Source organism: Terrapene carolina, unplaced genomic scaffold, assembly GCF_002925995.2.
Source record: "Terrapene carolina triunguis isolate 2854851 unplaced genomic scaffold, T_m_triunguis-2.0 Scaffold96, whole genome shotgun sequence".
NCBI classification, from domain to species: Eukaryota; Metazoa; Chordata; order Testudines; family Emydidae; genus Terrapene; species Terrapene triunguis.
In genome coordinates, this window is record NW_020664447.1 from 2,071,243 (window position 1) to 2,095,499 (window position 24,257).

The 24,257-nt window shown below is 39.7% G+C and overlaps 1 protein-coding gene across 1 annotated transcript in view; it reads right to left on the reverse strand.

Moving 5' to 3' along the window:
• Positions 1-6,480: 6,480 nt before the first annotated feature.
• PDE3B (phosphodiesterase 3B) overlaps positions 6,481-24,257 on the reverse strand; it is a 297,944-nt gene continuing 280,167 nt past the window's right edge. Inside the window, exons 13-16 of the mRNA XM_024202160.2 lie at positions 21,011-21,214; positions 17,680-17,841; positions 8,306-8,555; positions 6,481-7,905 (exon numbers count right to left, since the gene is read on the reverse strand). Coding sequence (XP_024057928.2) covers positions 7,673-7,905; positions 8,306-8,555; positions 17,680-17,841; positions 21,011-21,214 — 849 coding nt within the window. The 3' untranslated portion in view covers positions 6,481-7,672. The remainder of the gene's footprint in view (positions 7,906-8,305; positions 8,556-17,679; positions 17,842-21,010; positions 21,215-24,257) is intronic.

The following is a 24,257-nucleotide window of genomic DNA, read 5'->3' on the forward strand; positions in this document are numbered from 1 at the left end:
ACAGACGATAGAGTTGATAGGGGCTGTGTTGGACTCTACCCAGGTGAGAGCATTTCTCCCAAAGTCAAGATTTCAATCTATTTGATCTCTTGTGACAGACCTCAAGATTCATCCAATCACAGCCCAAAACTGTATGAAGCACCTAGGGCACATGGCAATGTGCACATATGTAATACAACATGCAAGGCTGCACCTCAAACCCCTCCAGATGAGGCAGGCCTCAATGTACTTGCCAAGCCATCTTCTTCTGGACATTGCTCATGGTATCTTTGTGGGTTCTAATTTCACTGAATTGGTGGTTGGATCCTCTCAATGTCTGTCTGAGTGTTCCCTTCCTCTGCCCTCAACCACTGATGACTCAGACAACTCAGCAGTTGTCCATCTGGGCTTGTCAAACCAGAGTCTCGCCGATGCATTCGTCCAGCCAACAAATACGCAACTATCTGCTAAACCTGAAACAGGAAGATTTAGCAATTTCCTCTATCAAGGTTCACTGGGCAGCAATATTAGCTTTCCACCCTTGTGCAGATAACCGGTATGTTTTTTCTAACAACATAACAATTAGATTCTGTAAAGGCCTGGAAAGATTGTACTCTGAATTAAGGGAGCCCATTCCCCTTTGGGATTTGAACTTGGTTTTGTCCAATCTTATGGGACCACCATTTGAGCCTTCAGCAATGTGCTCCTTATTATACCTTTCATGGAACTTGATTTTTCTAACTGCTATCACTTCTGCCAGAAGGGTCTCCAAGCTGCACACCCTCACATCTGATCCACCATATACCATATTATTTAAAGATAAAGTGTACCTACGCCCTCATCCAAGTTTTCTCTCCGGGGTAGTTTCTTGATCTTGGTTTACCACGATCCCCACTCTCAAAAATAACTAGGTTGTTTCTCTGCTCACATCCTTGATTGTGAGGAGTTTTGGTGAATTTATGAGTCAGTCATCCATGTGGCGAGTCAGTGAGGCTGTTCTATAACTAGAACTTTACTAAATGTCAGTACAGACAATCCATTGTATAAGGAGGAGCAATGCAATTCCTTGATTGATCAATCACAAACTGGAGGAATTTCTGATATTTTATCTGAATTGGTTTTCACAAATACTTGTCTTTCAGATCCATGAAAGCTAGAAAGCAGCCTGATTCCACATCTGCTATTGTTGATCTCAGTTATCCCAGTTTGAATTTTTTATATAAACACATACATTTCAAACCCCTCTTTTGTGATAATGAAGTAGAATGAATAGATTTTCTGTCTGAGCTCATCAAAGGTGGCAAGGGATTCTGAGGATAGGGCTGATCTGGAGAGATGAGTCAAGGGTCTGAGTCACTGTTTTTTGGCAGGATATCTAGAACATGGGGAAATCACAAGATGAGGGCTGGGGTAATTTGAGAAATTGTTATACCTTGTGCCTTTGCACTATTATTTGAAAAATCTATGGTCTGATGTTGCATCCTCCTACTTCTTCCTAAATGCAGATATTCTTCCCCTTGGAAGGCGGCAAAGAGTTTGTGGAAAAGTGTCACATATTGCTCTTGGAAAGTTGATTTGAACCCTGGCTTCTGTTGTGTCCTGCAGAAAAAGCACCCTCTGGACTTGAAGCTTTAGAGGGTAGGAAAAGAATACTTTTGTACTTTTCATTTATATGAACCGACTTTTCTACTTTTTTTTCCTCTCACAAATGTTGGAAGGTGATACTGCTTTAGCTTTAGGGCCAGCTACCTCATTTACAATAAGCTCCAAAAATAGCCTGCAAAAGAGAGGGCCCAAGAGCCTTAGTTTTGAGGAAGAGTCTCCTGTCAACGAGAAAAGCCACACAGATAATATAATGACCACAATTAATACCATTATCTGTAAACTAGATTCTTGTCTATGTCACAGATTAGGCAGCTGCTTTTGTGGCATACTGAAATGTTTTCCCTTATTTTCCTAGGTCTTCAGGAATGTGTTAGACATTATAAGGAAAGGTCCAGTTTTCAAATTACATGTACAACAATGTGCTGTCTATATCTGTTGTCATGTAAGATTTAAAACAAGAAAATTTGCCTCAAAGTAATTCTTTTGATCTTTGGTGAAATGCAACTGTAAGAAGTTTCCTTTCCCAATGTGCTCTAAAATGCTATGTAGAGTCAAAAACTCATCCACTTCCTGGGATTTAGGTTTATTAACAACAACAATGTTCAACTCAAGACTTCTCCCCAAGGTTGTCTACTCCTAAGGATTTCAGGATTGCAGGTCACCTAGCCCAGTGAGTCAGCTGAATCTAAGGCCTGGTCTACACTGGGGGAGGAGAGGGGGGAAGAATTCATCTAAGATACGCAACTTCAGCTACGTGAATAACATAGCTGAAGTCGACGTACTTAGATCTACTTACCGCGGTGTCTTTACTACGGTGAGTCGACTGCTGCCGCTCCCCCGTCGACTCTGCCTGCGCCTCTTGCCAAGCTGGAGTACAGGAGTCGACGGGAGAGCACTTGGGGATCGATTTATCGCATCTAGACTAGACGCGATAAATCGATCCCTGCTGGATCGATTGCTGCCCGCCGATAGTAAAGACATACCCAAAGTAACATGTTCCCAGTAGGATTTACATATGGTTAAAAACACTGAATTTCAAGCAAACTATGCCAGATGTACACAAATTTGGAAAAATAGAGTATCTAAGGCTATGTCTTCATTTAAAATAGCTGTGATTTTACATGAAGATAAGCTATCTCAATGTACAATCCTAGTGGAGACAAAGCACTGTTTTTACTTTGATGTAGCTAGTTATGTCAACCCCATATAGGGGAACAGGGCTGCTGATGTTAACTATGTTACCCTTCTTTTTCCAGAGAAAATTAGTCTCTTTCAGTCAACAGGAGATATTAAAGGTGACAGTAATTGTGTATGGAAACAGGTTTAGCAAAAGAAGTGGAAAAGGAGTCTTTATTAGGGATTCAGGTTTTGAGAGATCTGAAGAGGGGGATTAAAACTATCAATTAAATTCAAACATGGTGACATAGAACTACATAGTCTTTCAGACAAACCCAAGATAAATCCTTTAGCAAAATTTAGATCTTGGATTTCCGCATTTTTAGTAATATTTTCTGAGAATTATTTCTATTCTAAAAAACATTTATTGAAAACTCAACCAGTTTCAAAGGTTCCTTCCTATCTTTTCCTTTGGTTAATTAATATTGCGTTCTGCACAATCTGTTTTTTTAAAACCAATTAACTTTGATGACATGAAATCTAACCTAATTTTAAAAGTATAATTTAAGTCTTGAATTGCCCCCAAATAACAACTTATTAAACACTTATATTGTGGTGGCACTAGTGGCCAACAGCTTGAAGCCCATTATACTAGGCACTGGGCAAGCATATTGTAAATGACAGTCCATGCCCACAAAAGCCAATGTAATTGTGGAAGGAGAATTAGTTTGTTCAGTAGAATATACTTCTTCTGGAAGTTGTGTAGCCTCGAAGGTCACAGAAAATAAGGAAGACTCTGATAGAAAATGATATATGAAAGTTTCCATATTACCTAAAACTTTTTGGGTATTGCTAGTAGATCCTGAAATCACTTCAGTAGCAGAGCCAATAAGCAGGGCCCAGACATCACTCCAACAGTAGTAATAGCGGTATTAAGGGAAGAATCTGCTAATCAATCTCCACCACCACCCAAATCCTTTTATGTTTGTTTTGGAAAGGGCTAAAGTATTGTGTCTAAACTTGTCCTTATGGATTGCAATGCCTGCGAGAAGGCACATCCTCTTTCTCATCTTCCAAAGGGGAAGAAATAGAAATTGCCCCTTCTTTGGAGGAGGAATTCAAAAATGTTTCAATCCTCTCAAGATTTTTCCTCAATTTATTATTTGCTTTTGGTGGACCTGGCTGCCAATTTCTCAGATGAAGTGACAGAGTAAGAGATCTCCTTTATATCCATTTTCTTAAAGAAGGAAGGTTGAATACAAGGAACATAAATAAACTTCTCAAATAGGGTTTTACCCAGGCAAACAATTATTTCTGGGAGCAGCTTTGTTGAGTGGGCACTTACCTCAAGGAGTGCGGCATTGCTCTTGCCATCGTAAGTCCTGGACTCATCTGTCTAGCTTTGCTGTGGAAAGGGAGCTTGAAGGAGGATGCCACTAGTTGTTTTTGACTAGGTCTGATGCCCCAACATAATACCCTGATGTCTCCCACAGTCAAAGGAAGAAACGGGTACACGGGGGAGCAGAGTTTACAACCTGGTTCCATCCATAATGCAAGGCAGGCAGTGAGGAAAAGGGAGAACCCAGTGAAGAGAGAGACTATGGGAAACCACTTGGCAGGAAAGAGTCTTGTTAATTTGTTTGGTTAGAATACCTGTTTTCAAACTGAGAGATAACCCATTTGTCCAAAATGAAGGCTTTGCTAAACAAGAAGAACATTTTATAGTGTTAACTATCTTACATTTTGTACAACATCCAGCACTATAGTGGCTAAGTGATTCCCAGGTAAATAAGATTTACATAGTGAGGATCCTAGTTAGCTTCATGGAAATATCTGCACTTTCCTCTTGGAAGGTTGGAGCAGACTCTGGTTTGATTAAATAAATATTTGGGGAGAGTTGTTTTAATGTCTTTTTGGTATTTTTAAAGGTTTGATTGTTTGTTTTACATCTATGCAATTATGATGGGGAAGCTTTCTCAAAGAAAAAGAATCTGCAGAGTTCCCTAAAGGTGATTAACTTCCACCTTGGTCCAAGTTCCTGTGGGGACTGACTTCATAATTAGGATTCCCTCAAATGAGACTCTAGCTATTATGTGCTTTGTACTGGGTTTTGTGAGCTGCATTGTATCCGAGCAGCACAGCTGTCTTGGTGGTCATGAATGAAAATGTAACTGGGTTTTAATTAATTGATGGCCTTGAACTGACACCAGAAGTGGATTGGGAGCTAAGGGATGGAATGAACTGCGAGAATGCTATACTCATACTAGCCTGGCCTGCCTTACCTGATCATTTATTATTGCTGATGGCAGCATAGCCAGTATTCTGACTCCACCTTTTGTTGGGTGAGTAAAACCATGTCCTTCACTTTTTATTATAGCCATGGTTGCAAATATGACTTGATCTGGCCTTTAGTAATGATGTCATTACCTCCATTTGTTTCCTGATCTCAGACTGGGATTAGTCACATATTATACACATGCACATTATGTACATTCCAAGTTGGTTTTATTTTATTTTATGATTAATCTTGTCTGTGTGACGAGTTATTATAGCTTGGAAAGACTTAATCTGAGCATGTACTAAAGGGGTAATTTACCAAGCACTGAAGCCTCTCCATGTTTAACTCTAAAGGCTGCTTCTACATTTCTAACTGCATAGAAATCTGCCAGTGAAAATTGTTGCCAATGCTTAGTATCAGGTAAACATAGCTTTTTCTTACCCTATTATAATATCTTTCCAGTATTCTGTTAATAAAGGTCTTAATTTAGAGAAGTTAAAAGGAAAGTTACAAATTAAAATATTACATTCATGCTAAGGCATTTCTCACCACTTTATCAGGTAAAACAAAATTGAAATTAAATATTATGTGAGGCAGACAGTGTGAATTCTTAAATGCACATGTATATGTTGAATACACCAGATACTGAGTAATTAATAAAGCATAATGCAAGTGAAGCATAATTGCTACATTAATCAACATTTTTTTTTGAAATCTATGAACAGAATGTACAATGTAAATGCACAGTCAACTTACATTTTCTAAATTTTATTACCGGTAGAAATATTTGGTGGGAACACCGCTTAGGTGTTACAAAAGATGTGGTGGTAGCAATGATGGCAGTCGCAGGGGAATTTGGCACTGACTCTCTATAATAAATAAACACAAGCATCTGAGACAAAAACAACTCAGAGCTCCCATATCTAGTAATTTAGATTGGCCAATTGTACAAAATTAGATTAAAAATCATAACATAATGTAATGTATAACATAATGGTTTACACTAAGTTTATCTTAAGAAGATTACATTTTTTTACCCAATTGAGATGAAGGTATAAACACAGATAAATTGATACAGTCTGCAAGATTAACAAAAAACAAATGTCTGGATTTATTCACTGTGCAGAATGTAAAGACTTGTTTGGTATTAAAAGGTACTCATTTAAAATTAGTGTAGTTTACTGTTTGCATAAGAAAATTACACATTTGCAGCCTAACTAGTTTACGCAGTTTCTTCGCAATTATCGTTACAATGATACTTGTCCTGATAATTTCTGTGAAATGTTTAGACTTCTCACTTAAAAAACCTAAACCCCTATGTATTCTGTAATACAGTAACTGTATTTACACTGCTGTGGGGTATTACAAATACATAGTAGTCATGTTCTGCATTCTATATGTACTGGCCAGGATATACATCTGATTAAAGGAAATACATGATATGTGTATTATGGAAAATGAAAAAGATTAAAGTGCACTAAAATATGGACATATAGAGATGGTGACATTCCAATGACAACACTGTAATACATTCTTTATTCAATGTATGCATGTTCTTTCAAAACAGTAGTAAAAAGTTTTTAAGTTGTTTATCTCTAGCATGAGTGGTTTACACTATGTTTTGTGGTATGTATCTATGCATGATTTATAGGGGCAGGGAAAATGTACACTTGCCATTTTGAAACAATAGCTTTTTTTTTTTTTAAACCAAACTTTAATTCTCCTGAAGTTTTACATACAAAGAATAAATGAATTATGATCTTATTTTCCTCAAAAAATTAACATCTAACATTGGTGCAGGATTTTAAATTATATAAAATCTGCTGTGTGGTAAATTAACATGTTTTTTTTAACATGAATCCTGAGTAAGAGTGGAACATATAGCATTATTGACTAAAAATAAAATCCCTTCATAATTAAAATAATTGAACAGTTTTTATGTTCTACCACAGAACAGCAAGGCAATATATTATGAGAGCCTTGTATTCAACAACTGTCATGAATACCCATTGCAAACCTGAATATTTTCAGCAAAAATAAAACGGCAGATTATGCACAACAGTAAAAAGCATCAGAAATAGATGCACCTGGGATTTTTTTAAACCACAAAAATTAGAATTTAGCTTTTGTTTCACAGTCATCAAAAGGTTAAACCAATCTGAGATAACTGCATTAGGTAAACCATTGCACTGAGTAAAGACCCCCAATCAGGCTTGTACTGCAACATTAATATTGGTTTTCATACAGGCACAGACTTCCTTTTTATATTCATGTTCAAAAATAACATGAAATACAAATCTCAAAATATTATTAGGATCTACCCAACATTTCCACATAAGCAAAAAGTTCTGGCCACTTTGGTAAATGAAGTCACTGAATTTTTTTAGAACTGGAGGTACCTCATGGAAAATAAGAGCTCTGAATTCAGCAAGGCAGCATTATATCAAGGTATTTGTACACCAAGAAGGGCAGGGAGAACTTTGCATCATGGTATACGATATTCAATCTTTGAATAAAGTTTTATATTCCATGTGGTGAAAGTGCATAGGAGTGGGATTCTGCTAGAGCAGCAAGAATCCTCTCACAGTATTAAGGCCTTTCAACTGCATGTTAACTGTGTTAGTCTATAGTCAGCACAGTGAAAACTGAATATATGCTTTCTGCTATTGTATTGTACATCAGTCTGAAGTCTTCTCAACATGATTTCTCCTCTCCTAGCTGTCGTTCCTCTTCTTCATCTGCTTCCTCAATAACCTGAATTTCATCTGTTTGAGGTAAGGATGAGTTATCTGGCTGCAGTTTACTCCCTTCAGCTTTATTTTTTTTTTCTTCTTCTTCAATCACATTCTTCCATATTTTGTGATTCTCACTCAGATGGTGCATTAGCTGGCAAAATATTCGCCTTCTGCCTTTTTTTCTTTGTAGTTCTGTAAAATTACAAACATACTTTTTTCACATGCTAGCCACAATCAAATATAGGGTAATTATATTCTCGGTTTATCAAACCCACATGCTACTCTGTAAACCAGGTGTAGGTTTGAACTCAACATAGCAAGTAAGAAATGGATGCTCCAGCACAGCAAATATTGACATTCTATCTTTAATATCAAGTCCCTACGGAAATTGGAAGAATTGACTAACTTCTATCTCAGGTTGTAAAACTCTCTCATTTTAATTCAAAATTAATTGCAGAAGATAATAATTCCTGCTTACATACAAGTAGCCAAAGTGAAAGGGCAAAAATACATAATTATTATGATGTATAAGTTCAACCAAGTATTGCCAAATCCAAATCCATTAAAAAGCCCTATGTGCATCTTATCTTACTTTGACCAAAATCATCTTCCATTTCTTCATCTTCACTCTCCATTTCTTCTCCATTTTCTTCTTCCGCACTTTCTATATCATCCTCCTCTTCATCAAGCCACCGGCCTGGAAGCAAGCCAGCTGCATCACAGGAATTACAAAGGGGGCCAACTATGTGAGTAATAAAAGATTCTTGTAATTTTGCAAGTTGAGGAGAAGAACGGTCCATGAAGGGGCTAATAGGTAATCCAAGGCTTGTTTCTTCATCACCCTGAAAATTTTAGAAATTCAAAATTACTTTTAAAGTTTTAAAAACTGACTAGACATTGAGTTGATGGTGTCTCTTTTTCTTAAAGAGAAATTATTTTTTTGAAAAGCTACTCTTTGTGCTCTTGATCTAAGATGATTTAATAAATAGGTACAGATACTGGTCCATTTGGGCACTATCATGCATGAGAATAAGGGGGAGTAAATTCTCCCCTCACTTTCCTGTGTGGCATCCCTGGGTCACTGCTCTTGGCATAGTGGGGAGATGTGGCTCTGTGGGGTCATTACTTCTCCCCCTGTACAGGTGGGCATACAGGGGCAGATCTTTGACTCCAATTGCTTAGCTCATGTATGTAGGAAAGGGGAAGATAATCTGCTACTGATAAAACATAGTACTAAATTACTTCTTCCCAGGAGAGAAGCATGGGAGAGAAGGAAAAAGAATTGTGACTCTGCATAAGAAAAGATTCTTGTAATTTTGCAATTTGAAGAAAAGAACAATCCACAAAGAGGCAAACAGGTAACTCTAAGGCACAGTTTCTTCCCTTAGCTCTTTTTTGAAGCAGCATTGTTTTTGTACACAGGACTGTGCCTAATGGCACAAACTAGCGAACAGGGTCTTTAACTTCTGTTCAATGCTATTCCTGTCCAAAAACCCTGCCATTTTTTGTAGTTTTGCAATCACAGTTTTCAAGTTTCCTGCTGGAACTGAAAAAATTACTATTGAGGCAGATTGATTCCGAGTAGCAGTAAAGAGTTGGGTGAGTCCAAGTGAATGTTCTGTGGGGTATTGGTTTCCATTATAACCTGTGTGTCATCTATGTTGTTGCTAAACAAGCAGAACTCAGAGACAAAATCCAGCAATTTTCTCTGTATTTTTGGGAGGGGTCCCAGGTGTGCAGCTTCTGCAACACTATCACTGATGTTAATGTAACACCTGTTGAATTGAAGTCTGAAATATAATATATGTGGCTGTAAGTACGTTTTACCAACTCCATATCTTTTTGGACTATGGATGAAAAGGTCTACTTGTTAGCCTCTAGAAATTGGTCAAGAGCAGAAAGTATGTTACTCCAGAGATTATAAATACAGCTGGTTACAACTTCGTAGTAGTTCTCTATGTTCATGTTTAGAACTTCTGCTAATTAAGATTTCGTGTCCTTTTCGTCCAGCTTCTGTTCATACTTATTATGATGAGGCAAAACTGAAGGGCTTTCCACCCATATTCATCATAGGATTCAAGGGATTATCATCTGATTTCTGGTTACTTAATAAAGGTAGCCAAACCTCCAAGCTCAAGTTGGTTGAGCCCACAAATTCATAGGGGGATTCCTCAAGTGCTAGGTTATAAGAAGTTCCTTTGTGTTGCAACTGTATGTTTATTTAACAGCTGATAGAATTTTTCCTGGATAAAAGACAACAGAATATTCAGATTCCATGCCAGGCATTGAATTAGCTCCTTAAGGCCCCAATGCTACTCCCACCAAAGTCAATGATGAAACTCCTAATGACTTAATAGATAATAAATTAATTGAATTCCGTATCATCTGCTCTTCTAAAAACTCTTATCAGTAAGGCAGATCTACAAGTGAACTGAAGCTTGAGACTCATCATTCATCAGTTGAATGCTGATGTCCTTCCTTCACTCTTTGTAAGCAAGGGTAAGAATTCAAAAGAAAAGAAAACTAAAAAGCAGCCCAGGTCCTACTACTTGCTTTGTAGGAGTGGATTAGCTGAACATTTGCCCCAAACCAGATAATTACCTAGAGAATGTCAGGAACCACTGGAGAACAGGTGCTGAAGAAGCCCTTTGAGCTCATTGCTTTGATATAGCAGAGCACCAGGTGAAAATTATAGACTTTAGTGCAAAGGGAATGGTTCAAAGGGAATGGTTCAAGTACCAGATAGCTTCACCAGAGTTGTTCAAGTAAACATCTCCAGATATGCGATTAAAATCTGAAAGGGAAGAAGTGCAGTCTGATGCAAAGATGATGCAGAGTTACCATCTAACTCAGATGAAGTGCTGAATACAGAGCACACTTGCTTTCCATTTGATGAGGAGAGCTCAGGTCCTGAAGAGGTGTTGATGATGCACAGGTAAATGGTGGACTTCAGAGTGAAATCAGAGAAGAGGAGGTTACTTTCCTGTAACTGGAGGTTCTTTGAGATGCGTGTTCCCTCTCTGTATTCCACTGAGGGTTACATATGTGCACCACGTGCCTGGAGTCGGAGAATTTTGAAAGAAGTGTCCATTGGTCCATGTATGTGCCCTGGCTCATCTTGTGCTTCTATCCGAGGTGATAAAGTGCAGAGCAATCCAACTAAGTCTCCAGTTCCTTTCCACTGTGAATTTGACAGATCCGACCAAAGCAGAGGGGAAGGAGGGTGGAAAGTGGAATACAGATAGGGACCATACACCCCAAAGAATCTCCAGTTACTGGTAAGTAACCTCCTCTTCTTCGAGTGATGATCCCCATTGTACTCCACACAGGGTGACTGACAAGCAGAACCTAACTTGGAGGAGGATGTGAGGATGAGGGGAGAGGCTGTTTTAGATTTGATTTTGACAAATAGGGAGGAACTGGTTGAGAATTTGAAAGTGGAAAGCTGCTTGGGTGAAAGTAATCATGAAATGGTAGAGTTCATGATTCTAAGGAATGGTAGGAGGGAGAACAGCAAAATAAAGAAAATGGATTTCAAGAAGGCAAACTTTAGCAAACTCAGGGAGTTGGTAGGTAAGATCCCACAGGAAGCAAGTCTAAGGAGAAAAACAATTGAAGACAGTTGGCAGTTTTTCAAAGAGACATTAAGGGCACAAAAGCAAACTATGCCAATGCATAGGAAAGATAGGAAGTATGGCGGGAGACCACCCTGGCTTAACCAGGAGATCTTCAATGATCTAAAAATCAAAAAAGAGTCTTACAAAAAGTGGAAACTAGGTCAAATTACAAAGGATGAATATAAACAAACAACACAAGCATGTAAGGACAAAATTAGAAAGGCCAAGGCACAAAACAAGATCAAACTAGCTAGAGACATAAAGGGTAACAAGAAAACATTCTACAAATACATTAGAAGCAAGAGGAAGACCAAGGACAGGGTAGGCCCATTACTCAATGAGGGGGGAAAAACAATAACAGAAAATGTGGAAATGGCAGAGGTGCTTAATAACTTCTTTGTTTCGGTTTTCACCAAGAAGGTTGGTGGTGATTGGACGTTTAACATAGTGAATGCCAGTGAAAATGAGATAGGAACAGAGGCTAAAATAGGGGGAAAAAACTAGTTAAAAATGACTTAGACAAGTTAGATGTCTTCAACTCACCAGGGCCTGATGAAATGCATCCTAGAATACTCAAGGAGCTGACTGAGAAGATATTTGAGCCATTAGCGATTATATTTGAAAAGTCATGGAAGACAGGAGAGATTGCAGAAGACTGGAAAAGGGGAAATATAGTGCCAATCTATATATATAAAAAGGGAAATAAGGACAACCCGGGGAATTACAGACCTGTCAGCTTGACTTCGGTACCCAGAAAAATAATGGAGCAAATAATTAAGCAATCAATTTGCAGACACCTAGAAGATAATAAGGTGATAAGTAACAGTCAGCATGGATTTATCAAGAACAAATTATGTCAAACCAACCTAATAGCTTTATTTGACAGGATAACAAGCCATGTGGTTAGGGAGGAAATGGTAGACTTGGTATATCTTACTTTAGTAAAGCTTTTGACACTGTCTCGCATGACCTTCTCATAAACAAACTAGGGAAATGCAACCTAGATGGAGCTACTATAAGGAGGGTGCTAACTGGTTGGAAAACCGTTCCCAAAGAGTAGTTATCAGTGGTTCACAGTCATGCTGTAAGGGCATAATGAGTGGGGTCCCGCAGAGATCAGTTCTGGGTCGGGTTGTGTTCAATATCTTCACCAATGATTTAGATAATGGCATAGAGAGTACATTTATAAAGTTTGAGGGCAATACCAAACTGGGAGGTGTTGCAAGTGCTTTGGCAGATAGGATCAAAATTCAAAATGATCTGGAGAAATGGTCAGAAGTAAATAGGATGAAATTCAATAAGGACAAATGCAAAGTACTCCACTTAGGAAGGAACAATCAGTTGCATACATACAAAATGGGAAATGACTGCCTAGGAAGGAGTACTGTGGAAAGGGATCTGGGGGTAATAGTGGACCACAAGCTAAATATGAGTCAACAGTATAACACTGTTGCAAAAAAAGCAAACATCATTCTGGGATGTATTATCAGGAGTGTTGTAAACAAGACACGAAGTAATTCCTCTGTTCTACTCCGCGCTGATTAGGCCTCAACTGGAGTATTGTGTCCAATTCTGGACGCCACATTTCAGGAAAGATGTGGACAAACTGGAGAAAGTCCAGAGAAGAGAAAAGGTCTAGAAAACATGATCTATGAGGGAAGATTGAAAACATTAGGTTTGTTTAGTTTGGAGAAGAGAAGACTGAGGGGAGACATGATAACAGTTTTCAAGTTCATAAAGGTTGTTACAAGGAGGGAGAGAGAAAAGCAATGGGCTTAAATTGCAGCCAGGACGGTCTAGGTTGGACATCAGGAAAAACTTCCTGTCAGGGTAGTTAAAAACTGGAATAAACTCCCTAGGGAGGTTTTGGAATCTGTCATTGGAAATTTTTAAGAGCAGGTTAGACAAACACCTGTCAGGGATGGTCTAGATAATACTTAGTCCTACCTTGACTGCAGGGGATTGGACTAGAAGACCTCTTGAGGTCCCTTCCAGCCCTATGATTCTATGATATTCAGTGCCTGAAACCTGTCTGTGGGCAGGTATGCTCGTGCCATGGTTTATGGTACCCCATTGAAGTCCAGCGATTGCATGCGTTGAGGATCACTTCTTGATGTTGATGCTGACTCCCAGTGAAGAAAGGTGGCTGAGTAACAGAGAGGTTGATGCATAGGCTTCCTGTCGAGACCTGGCAGCCAAGAGTCAGTTGTCGAGGTATGGAAAAACGAGGAGACCCTAACACCTGATGTGAGCTGCTAGTACGGAAAATACTTTGGTGAAGACTCTGGGAGCGGTAGCTAATCCAAAGGCAAGTACCCTGTTTTGGAAATGGTTGTTGCCCACCCCAATCTGAGAAAACATCTGTGGGCGGGGTGAATATCTACGTGGAAGTAAGCATCTTTCATATTGAGAGTCAAGAACCACATGCCTTTCTCTAAGGATGGTATTATCGCTGCCAAAGTGACCATACAAAACTTGAGTTTATGGATAAAGCGATTGAGGTGGCAGAGATCAAGGATTGGTCTCGAACCACCTTTTTTCTTGGGTATCAGGAAGTAAGTTGCGTAGAACCCTGTTCCTTGATATTGTAGAGGAACGTGTTCTATTGCTCCCTGGTGTAATAAGGAGTTCACCTCTTGGACGAGAATACTGTTGTGAGAGTGGTCCCTGAAAGGGGGCGAGGGGTTTGGAGGAGGTAGTAATACAAACTCGATCATATAGATGACATTCAGCACCCATTTGTCTGTTGTTATAGACTCAGAGTGTGGGGGGAAAAAGAGTGCTAAACGACCTTCAAAGAGAGTGGAAGGGTCATGAGATGTTAGGATTGGTGGTTGGCGGCTCTAAATCTCATGTCAAAAATACCACTTTGTTTGTGGTTGGGTTTGAGACGTGCAAGCCAGCATGGGGGGCCCAAGGGAGCAAGACCTCTGAATCTTTTGTTGTTTATGTGGGGGTTCATAAGGTCTCTGTTGATAAAATTGAGGAGACCAGTATCACTGGGTGGATGACGGGTGGTGGAACTTTTGTTTCAGGGCAGGAGTGTAGATGCTTAACAAGCAAAGGGTAGCCCTGGAGTCTTTCAGTGTATGCAAAGACTCATCAGTCTTCTGGTTAAAGCAATGGGATTTGTCAAAACAGAGGTCCTCAATGGTGTTCTGGATCTCTCTAGGAAACCCAAAAGCATGAAGCCAGGACTCCCTACACATCATGATAGCCATAGTCATGGCCCTGGAGGAGTTATCAGCTGCATCTGCTGCAGACTGGAGGGCAGTTCTGGCTATGAGTTTCCTTTCCTTTCAGGCATGATCTTGTTGTGGGAGGGTATTAGCAAATTCCTCAAATTTAGTGTAATTCAGGAAGTCGTACTAGGTCAATAATGCTTGTAATTGGCTATTCAGAATTGTAAACTGGAGAAAGAGAAGACTTTCCTTCCCAGAAGGTCTGGACACTTTCCTTTCTTGTCTGAAGGTGTTGATTGAGGTGTTTCTGTTTAGCTCTCTGTGCAGCAGCCTGAACTACCAATGAGTTTGGAGCTGGACGAGAGAAGAGGAATTCTGATCCTTTGGATGGGACGTAGTGGCATATCTCTGCTCCTTTAGGGATGGCTGTACATGGCTGGCTCTAATATGGCTTTGTTGATTGGTATTGCTATTCTTGCCAGTCCCGAGCTCTGAAGAATGTCTAAAAGCTTATGCTGGAAGTCTTGGATCTCTTCGAATGGGATCTGGAGTCCCCAGCGACTCTCCATAAAATCTCTTGGAATTGCCTGAAGTCATCTGGTAGGGAAGGGGATGATGCAGTCACAGCCTCACCCGATAGGTAGACAGTAATCTAGCCAGCTCCAGCAGAACTGCCGGGACCGGGGTATAAAATTGTTCTTTTGCTATCGGATACATGGGCCTGCTTGATGGATCTCTAGAGAGCAGATGACGACTCTCTTGTGGATAGGGCTCCCAATATGAAAAATAATTTGGATCCGCAGGAGATTGCAGGGTCTCCACGGCATGGGGTTCCAGTGGTTCTGGAAAGGATGAGGAGGTAGTTGATCCCATGGATATGTCGGTCTTCATGATAGTGCATAGGAGCAGTATGATAGAGGTGGTTCTTCTTCCAGTTACAATTCGCTGGAAGAGGAAAAGGCAGACTGCTGTTCTAATGGCAGTACTGTCAGAGACAATGGAACACCATATAGCACATGCAAGAAGAGCAAGATACCTGTGGTGGGGATATGATTTCTCTGGAAGTGGAGGGGCCTGACGGAGTAGGAGACTCTGGATCTAGCCAGGTGTAGACATCTTGGGGTGAAGCCATGGATCCAGATCTCCCTGATGTGAGGGGCACTCTCTCATTCCTGGTCATCGGTACTGGCGCTGAGGTTTTTCCTGGTATGGGAGGATCTCATGTCTCATGAGGTGCCAGAGAGGGCGATACTGACGGTTCATCGCCTGGAACCGCTGGATCCCATTGTTTATGGGTCTTCTTCTCATGCCTGTGGGATTTGGAATGTGCTCTGTCCCCTTGGGCCAACCTGGAAAAGGGAATATCCAATTTCTTGGACTTGGAAGAAGACTTAGTTCCATGCTCATGGGAGTGCTTCCTAATCTCCAGACTAGGCCCTGCCAGGGGGACTGTGGGGCTCACAGCACTGAAGTCAGATGTTGTCGCGAGAGACACGCTCCTCACTGAACCAGGCCGATGTATGGAGGGAGGGGTATTCCCAAGCCTGGATCTGAATGCGGTCTCATGGCCATCTCCATGAGATACTTCTGGAGACCAAGTGCTCAGCCTTCTCAGGTACAGCTGGGGAAGGACTGGCACATATTGCATCTAGCTGCAATGTGAGCTTCTCCCAGACAGTAAAGGCAGCGTTGATGGTTGTCGCTGACCGAGAAGGATCACAGGCAAGAGGCACAGAATTTGAAGCCCGGAGTTCTGGGCATAGTCTGGTATAGGGGAGAGGGGGGAGGAGGGACAGGGAAATATCTCCAAAGTCTACTCTAAAACTAACTGTTACAACTAGTAACTATAAAAACTAGGGAAAAAAAGAAAACTACAGTAGAAACTCAGAGTTACGAACACCTCGGGAATGGAGGTTGTTCGTAACTCTGAACAAACATTATGGTTGTTCTTTCAAAAGTTTACAAGTGAACACTGAGTTAATACAGCTTTGAAACTTTATGCAGAAGAAAAATGCTGCTTTCCCTTTTTTTTTTTTTTTTGTTTAAATTTAATTATTTTTTTTTTTTTTTTTTTTTTTTTTTTTTTTTTGGTCTCTACTGCTCCCTGATTGCGTACTTCCGGTTCCAAACAAGATGTGTGGTTGACTGGTTAGTTCATAACTCTGGTGTTTGTAACTCTGAGGTTCTACTGTAGTAAAACTACAGCTAAAATGGATAAAACTATGCTTTTTAAAAGTGCGTTAAAGACGAGAAGACTGAAGGCTCCAACCTGGACCATGTGGCGGTAAGAAGGAACTGGCAACATGGTCAGTCCGCCCCACCCTTTATCACCTCAGACAGAAGCATTAGGTGAGTCAGGGTGCATGCATGCACCAACAGATACTATTTTCAACATTCTCCGACTCCAGACGCATGTGCATGTGTAACCCTCAGTGGAATACAATACAGACCATCACTTGAAAAATAAACTGAAATTGCCCGCAACATTATTGTGTGTTTGAGCAGATTATGCACTTTCCATGCCCCATAAAAAAACAATCTCTGGTCAGAGACCATTTCAGATATCTGTTTCTGGGAAGAGGAGGAGGAGCCTTTTTACAAGCTTTTATCTTTGTGTGTATTTGGCAGGCATATACATCCACTGTGCATATGTGACTGTATATTGTCCTCTCTTGTAGGGGACTACTATGATTTTGAAGCTCTCATGACAGGGACATTAGACTTTCTAGCCCTGATCCTGTAAACACTAATGCAAATGCTTAACTTTACTCACAAATATAGATCCATTACTACTCACATGAGTGAAGATAGACAAATGCATAAGTATTTGTAAGACAGGTGTAAAAGTGGAGGCAACTTCCTAAGGTAGAAGCTGATATTTTTGTTAAAACAGCATCATTCTAAACAAAAGAGGAAAATAAACTAATGTTTAAGAAATAGATAAAATTGGTAGGAAATTTTTTTCAAGCTCTTAACACAATCAATAGAAATTAAAAAATATGCTTAATATAAAGTTACTCGACATGATTCATTCTTTAGAAACAGAAATAATTTAAAGCAGTAACAAAAGGAATAACCCCCAAATAGTAAATGCTTTGTACTCCCCAAATTTATAATTTATCATCAACTGGTTATATTTTTAAAAAAATAATTCTTTCCATACCTACCTGCTCATAAAATTCATTAACAATGCCTTCTGTCCATTTCAGGTGCAGATCTCTAACTTTTGCTGGGCCGTTAATATCTGCCAATTTGATGCATATTTGACAAACTAGCAGGCGGTCATTCTCATTGTTCCATTCTATACCATGACTGTTTATATCATTGGCCTGTTTAAACAACATAATTTTTAACAATGTTGGATATTCTTGTAAAGAAAAACTATATATCATTTTATTACATTTTTAAGTCTTTGCAGAATATTACCCTTTTGTATTAATTTTTCTGTAATATTTTGTCTTGTCATTTTTTTTAAATGAAGATAACAGATGTTACCAGCAGCAGATAACTAGATGGGAGATAATTGTTTTGAGGTTTAAAGAAACTGCAATGAATTGAAAAAAACGTAATTATGTGCTATCAGTTTCCCTTTTTTAATAAAAAGAACAGGAGTACTTGTGGCACCTTAGAGACTAACAAATTTATTAGAGCATAAGCTTTCGTGGGCTACAACCCACTTCTTCGGATGCATATTGAGTGAAACATATCGAGGAGATATATATACACACATACAGAGAGCATGAACAGGTGGGAGTTGTCTTACCAACTCTGAGAGGCCAATTAAGTAAGAGAAAAAAAACTTTTGAAGTGATAATCAAGGTAACCAAGTACAGACAGTTTGATAAGAAGCAAGTGTGAGAATACTTACAAGGGGAGATAGATTCAATGTTTGTAATGGCTCAGCCATTCCCAATCCCTATTTAGCCCTGAGTTAATTGTGTCTAGTTTGCATATCAATTCCAGCTCAGCAGTCTCTCGTTGGAGTCTGTTTTTGAAGTTTTTCTGTTTTAAGATAGCCACCCGCAGGTCTGTCATAGAATGGCCAGACAGGTTAAAGTGTTCTCCCACTGGTTTTTGAGTATTATGATTCCTGATGTCAGATTTGTGTCCATTAATTCTTTTGCGTAGAGACTGTCCGGTTTGGCCAATGTACATGGCAGAGGGGCATTGCTGGCACATGATGGCATATATCACATTGGTAGATGTGCAGGTGAACGAGCCCCTGATGGTATGGCTGATGTGATTAGGCCCTATGATGGTGTCACTTGAATAGATATGTGGACAGAGTTGGCATCGGGCTTTGTTACAAGGATAGGTTCCTGGGTCAGTGTTTTTGTTCAGTGATGTGTGGTTGCTGGTGAGTATTTGCTTTAGGTTGGGGGGTTGTCTGTAAGCAAGGACAGGTCTGTCTCCCAAGATCTGTGAGAGTAAAGGATCATCTTTCAGGATAGGTTGTAGATCTCTAATGATGCGCTGGAGAGGTTTTAGTTGGGGGCTGAAGGTGACAGCTAGTGGTGTTCTGTTATTTTCTTTGTTGGCCCTGTCTTGTAGGAGGTGACTTCTGGGTACTCGTCTGGCTCTGTCAATCTGTTTTTTCACTTCAGCAGGTGGGTATTGTAGTTTTAAAAATGCTTGATAGAGATCTTGTAGGTGCTTGTCTCTATCTGAGGGATTGGAGCAAATGCGGTTATATCTTAGAGCTTGGCTGTAGACAATGGATCGTGTGGTGTGTCCTGGATGGAAGCTGGAGGCATGTAGGTAAGTGTAGCGGTCAGTAGGTTTCCGGTACAGGGTGGTATTTATGTGACCATCGCTTATTAGCACAGTAGTGTCCAGGAAATGGACCGCTTGTGTGGATTGATCTAGGCTGAGGTTGATGGTAGGATGGAAATTACCCAGAAGTCACCTCCTACAAGACAGGGCCAACAAAGAAAATAACAGAACACCACTAGCTGTCACCTTCAGCCCCCAACTAAAACCTCTCCAGCGCATCATTAGAGATCTACAACCTATCCTGAAAGATGATCCTTTACTCTCACAGATCTTGGGAGACAGACCTGTCCTTGCTTACAGACAACCCCCCAACCTAAAGCAAATACTCACCAGCAACCACACATCACTGAACAAAAACACTGACCCAGGAACCTATCCTTGTAACAAAGCCCGATGCCAACTCTGTCCACATATCTATTCAAGTGACACCATCATAGGGCCTAATCACATCAGCCATACCATCAGGGGCTCGTTCACCTGCACATCTACCAATGTGATATATGCCATCATGTGCCAGCAATGCCCCTCTGCCATGTACATTGGCCAAACCGGACAGTCTCTACGCAAAAGAATTAATGGACACAAATCTGACATCAGGAATCATAATACTCAAAAACCAGTGGGAGAACACTTTAACCTGTCTGGCCATTCTATGACAGACCTGCGGGTGGCTATCTTAAAACAGAAAAACTTCAAAAACAGACTCCAACGAGAGACTGCTGAGCTGGAATTGATATGCAAACTAGACACAATTAACTCAGGGCTAAATAGGGATTGGGAATGGCTGAGCCATTACAAACATTGAATCTATCTCCCCTTGTAAGTATTCTCACACTTGCTTCTTATCAAACTGTCTGTACTTGGTTACCTTGATTATCACTTCAAAAGTTTTTTTTCTCTTACTTAATTGGCCTCTCAGAGTTGGTAAGACAACTCCCACCTGTTCATGCTCTCTGTATGTGTGTATATATATCTCCTCGATATGTTTCACTCAATATGCATCCGAAGAAGTGGGTTGTAGCCCACGAAAGCTTATGCTCTAATAAATTTGTTAGTCTCTAAGGTGCCACAAGTACTCCTGTTCTTTTTGCGGATACAGACTAACACGGCTGCTACTCTGAAACCTTTTTTAATAGGTTTGTACTGCAGTATTGCATTGTATTACTAACAGTAATTAGTATATTATTTTTATTCCCCATTTTTCAATCTTTAAATATATTTTCCACTTAAGATCATGATTTTCATATATATCCACTGAACTAGTTTCATTCTTTTCTTAATCTAATGGCAATCTATAGTTGAAATCTAGAAAATGGACACTTTATTTCATGTTCGAATGCTAATTTAGGATGTTTATGTGCAAAACAGAGAGATTGTAATGGGTATTAAATACATGCATGCAGAGGATATTCTGATTCTTAAAAACTAAAACGTTAATGCATAACAGTTTTGAAGGTTTCTACTGATAAAGGAAATATAAAAATGGGAAGTATTAAGTGTCAGAGTGGAATTCTATACTAGTACTTTAAGGTATGTTCAACAGTTTGATTTTTTAAAAGGTTAGTACACTCTATGTAGCACATGCTTTAGCTAGGTCTTCCTACTGGTGTGCTGACATCTACAGTTCAAAGTTCTTTAAATTTAACCTATTAAAAGCAATAAACATTGAGCAACAATGCTGATAGCATAAGCAGCTAAGTGCAGGCATTAACTTGTGTAACAAACCTTGGCATTAAATTCAGCAAGGAAATCAAAATGTTTCTTGAGATCTGTTGCGAGGATTGCTTCGATCACTAAGAAACGAAACCGTTTGAATTCCACATGATCAAGATTAGGTAGAAAATTGTATTCTGGTCGAGATAAAAAGAGATTCCATGCAGAAGCAGCATGATGGTTTTCTAGGACTGATCTGTCATTGTAGAGCACAGCCTACAAAGAAATGAAAAACAAATAGGTGATTTAAGATTCAAAATTAAAAGAGGAAAAGTGTAAAGGCTAAATAATGACAGTTTCGTTTAACACGGCCGGTAACTAAAACACTAAGTTGCATTCTAGTTCTGAAGGCTGAACCGAACAAAAGTCTTCTTTGTAGGCAGACATGCACAGGCAAAAATAATCAGACCAGTCTTAATTTTACAGTAATATATACAGGATTAAAAATATCACTAAGAAAAACAGATAAATAGAAAATATGCTTCATGTCACTCCACTTGTTGCTGCAGTGAATATGAACTAATATGTCTGCCTGATGTGGAGGAGGGTGGGAAAGAAGATGCAGAACAAAAGGTTAATACATCAAGGCAAAATGTTTTTTTTAATATATTTTCATTTAGATTTTACATTTTAACTAATTTTTTTTTAATTTTACCTTTAAAACAGTACTCCTAAGTGAAACGTTTGATTAATTGGCTTTTTTGAATGAATTATTGGCCAGTTTACAATAGTCCTCTCTGGTGTCTCCTTATAGAATGACTACCATTTGTAAAAAATGATGGAACAGTCTGCTTATATTCTAGCTTAATCCCTAGCCAGCAATTACTAAAATTGAAGCTTAGCGGAGGGGGAAAAAAATCAATATTCTAGCAAGACAAGCTTTATTTGTAGTGCTCGAATTCTGAACAGGCAATGTTGCAATTTTGAATGCAGGAGCTAGCATAACTGTAAGCAATCCACAAACTAATTAAATTAATAACATGTACATAAAGAAAGTTCAAGAAAAAGCCAAAGCCCTCTATGGAAAAGCAACTAGACATATTAATTCATTTTAACAATGTGAAAAGTCTGTTGTATGTACCAAAGAATCATCCTCCCAAAACCAAGCAGAGTGAAGTTTCTATAATTGAATCACATTTATATGAACTAAATTAGCAAAATGGAATGGAATTTTTTAAAAATTGGGCTTGCCCCATAATTTACCTCCGTAAATTGTACAAAGAAGACTTGAAAAGTTTTTTATCTTGGAAATATCAAACACATCAAATCAGGTTTCCTCAGTTTTGCTAAAGGTCTCTAAAGGTTCCCACAAACGCTGAGTTCTAACAACTTAACTAAAGGGGTGGGATGCTGAATTTTCAACGAAGACTTTGTTACCTCAACATGTTCAGTCAATGGAGTTAAATGGGTTAAGGAAAAACAAAGTTTTAAACAGTCTGTTGGGCAGTGGCATATCAACTATTAGAAAGGCAGTGGCTTAATTTGTAAATGGCAGCACAGTGCTCTACTTCTTGTGACATGCAGTCAGTGGTAGATCTTGTGAAACCCTGGTACTTTAAGGATACATATATTGCACTCTATATGGTGCTCTATATGCCCAAACAGTGCACCCCAATCTAGATGGCTATTTTTAGCAGTGTAGTGTCCTGCTGCCACCCCACTGCTGGCCTTTCCCCACTGAAGTGAAAGACTCTGACAGCAGAGATAGGCTTTTGTGGGGGAAGCAGCAGGGAAGGGCTCCGGCAATGGGGAGCTTCCAAACCTTTTTCCCACTGCCTCCTCCCTGCTAGAACCTTTCACTGCCATGTGAAGCTATGCACCGCAACCTGGACGCAGCTCGCTTTTCACTGTGGCGTGTAACTACACATACCCTCTGTGTCATTACCAACGGTGTGCAACATAGATGTATGTAAGATGTATGTTAAGATTTTGAATGAAAATATTCTGAATTAAATTAATATCTTGAAAACAAATGAATGTCATTTATTAGCTTCAAATACCTTCTGTTTAGTCTCTAGATTCTATTCTAGGTTCAATTATATTTGTATATACTGTATACGTTGTCTCTAGCTGAAATTTTATGTAAATGTAGGCTTTGTCATGTGTACTGTGCTGCACTGATTTCTCGGTTTTCTGACATTTTTTCTGAATTCTTCCCTTGGTGATATTCAAACAAAGCCATCAAAAGACATCAATCACAGCAAAACTGAATTACTACTAATCTCTCCAGTTGATTTCCATTTCTTTCACACAACTTAAACAACCTTGAGTTTACCATCATTTCTATTATCTCACATTTTGGAGGAGTATATGGTCATTGATTTAGAGCTTAAATAAATAATAGTGTCTTATCTTTTACCTAGGAAATGACCCCAAGCTGATGTCCATGCTTAATGAAATAGAAGCGAAGTTTTGATTCATTCTTTTGTAAATCTTAGATTATTTAATGCTTTTTACATATGTCTTTCAGCAGCTTTGCTGCATCCAGTGCGGCTTGTTCAGATGATACTCTCATGTTCATAAGAACAGAGTTTAGGCTGTAACTCTTCAGGGCAGGGACTATCTGTTCCTCTGTTTGCATAGTGCCTAGCACAATGGGTCCCAACTCTTGGTGTGCATGCATCCTCTATGCCAGATATTTGAACCCACTGGCCCATGACTGCATCCCAGCTGCCCTCGCACATGCCACTCCTTCAAGAGCATAAAAGGGTGGAACAATACCAACTATCACCAGGGCCGGCTCCAGGGTTTTTGCCGCACCAAGCAGCAAAAAGAAAAAATAAGAAAAGAAAAAAAGCCGCGATCGCGATCTGTGGCACCACTTCGGCGGCAGCTCTACCGCCGCTGCTTCAGTCTTCGGCGGCAATTAGGCAGCTGGCCCTTCGCTCCAAGAGGGAGTGAGGGACCCGCCGCCGAATTGCCACCGAAGAGCCGGACATGCCGCCCCTCTCCGTTGGCCGCCCCAAGCACCTGCTTGCTGGGCTGGTGCCTGGAGCTGGCCCTGACTATCACTCAAGCTCCTTTGCCAACTGGAATCCACATCCACACAGACACACCTCGAAGAGCATCAGCTACTGCAAAGTAAGTAACAGCTTTTTCTCTGAGTGATTACCTATACGTATTGCACTCTTAGTGATTCCTAACCAGTGCACGCATGCTAGGAGGTGGATAATCAGAGTCCTAGACAAACAACGATTGAAAAATTGCTTTGCCAAAATAAGTGTCAGCTATGAAAGCCTCCCCAATAACATAGTGTGTT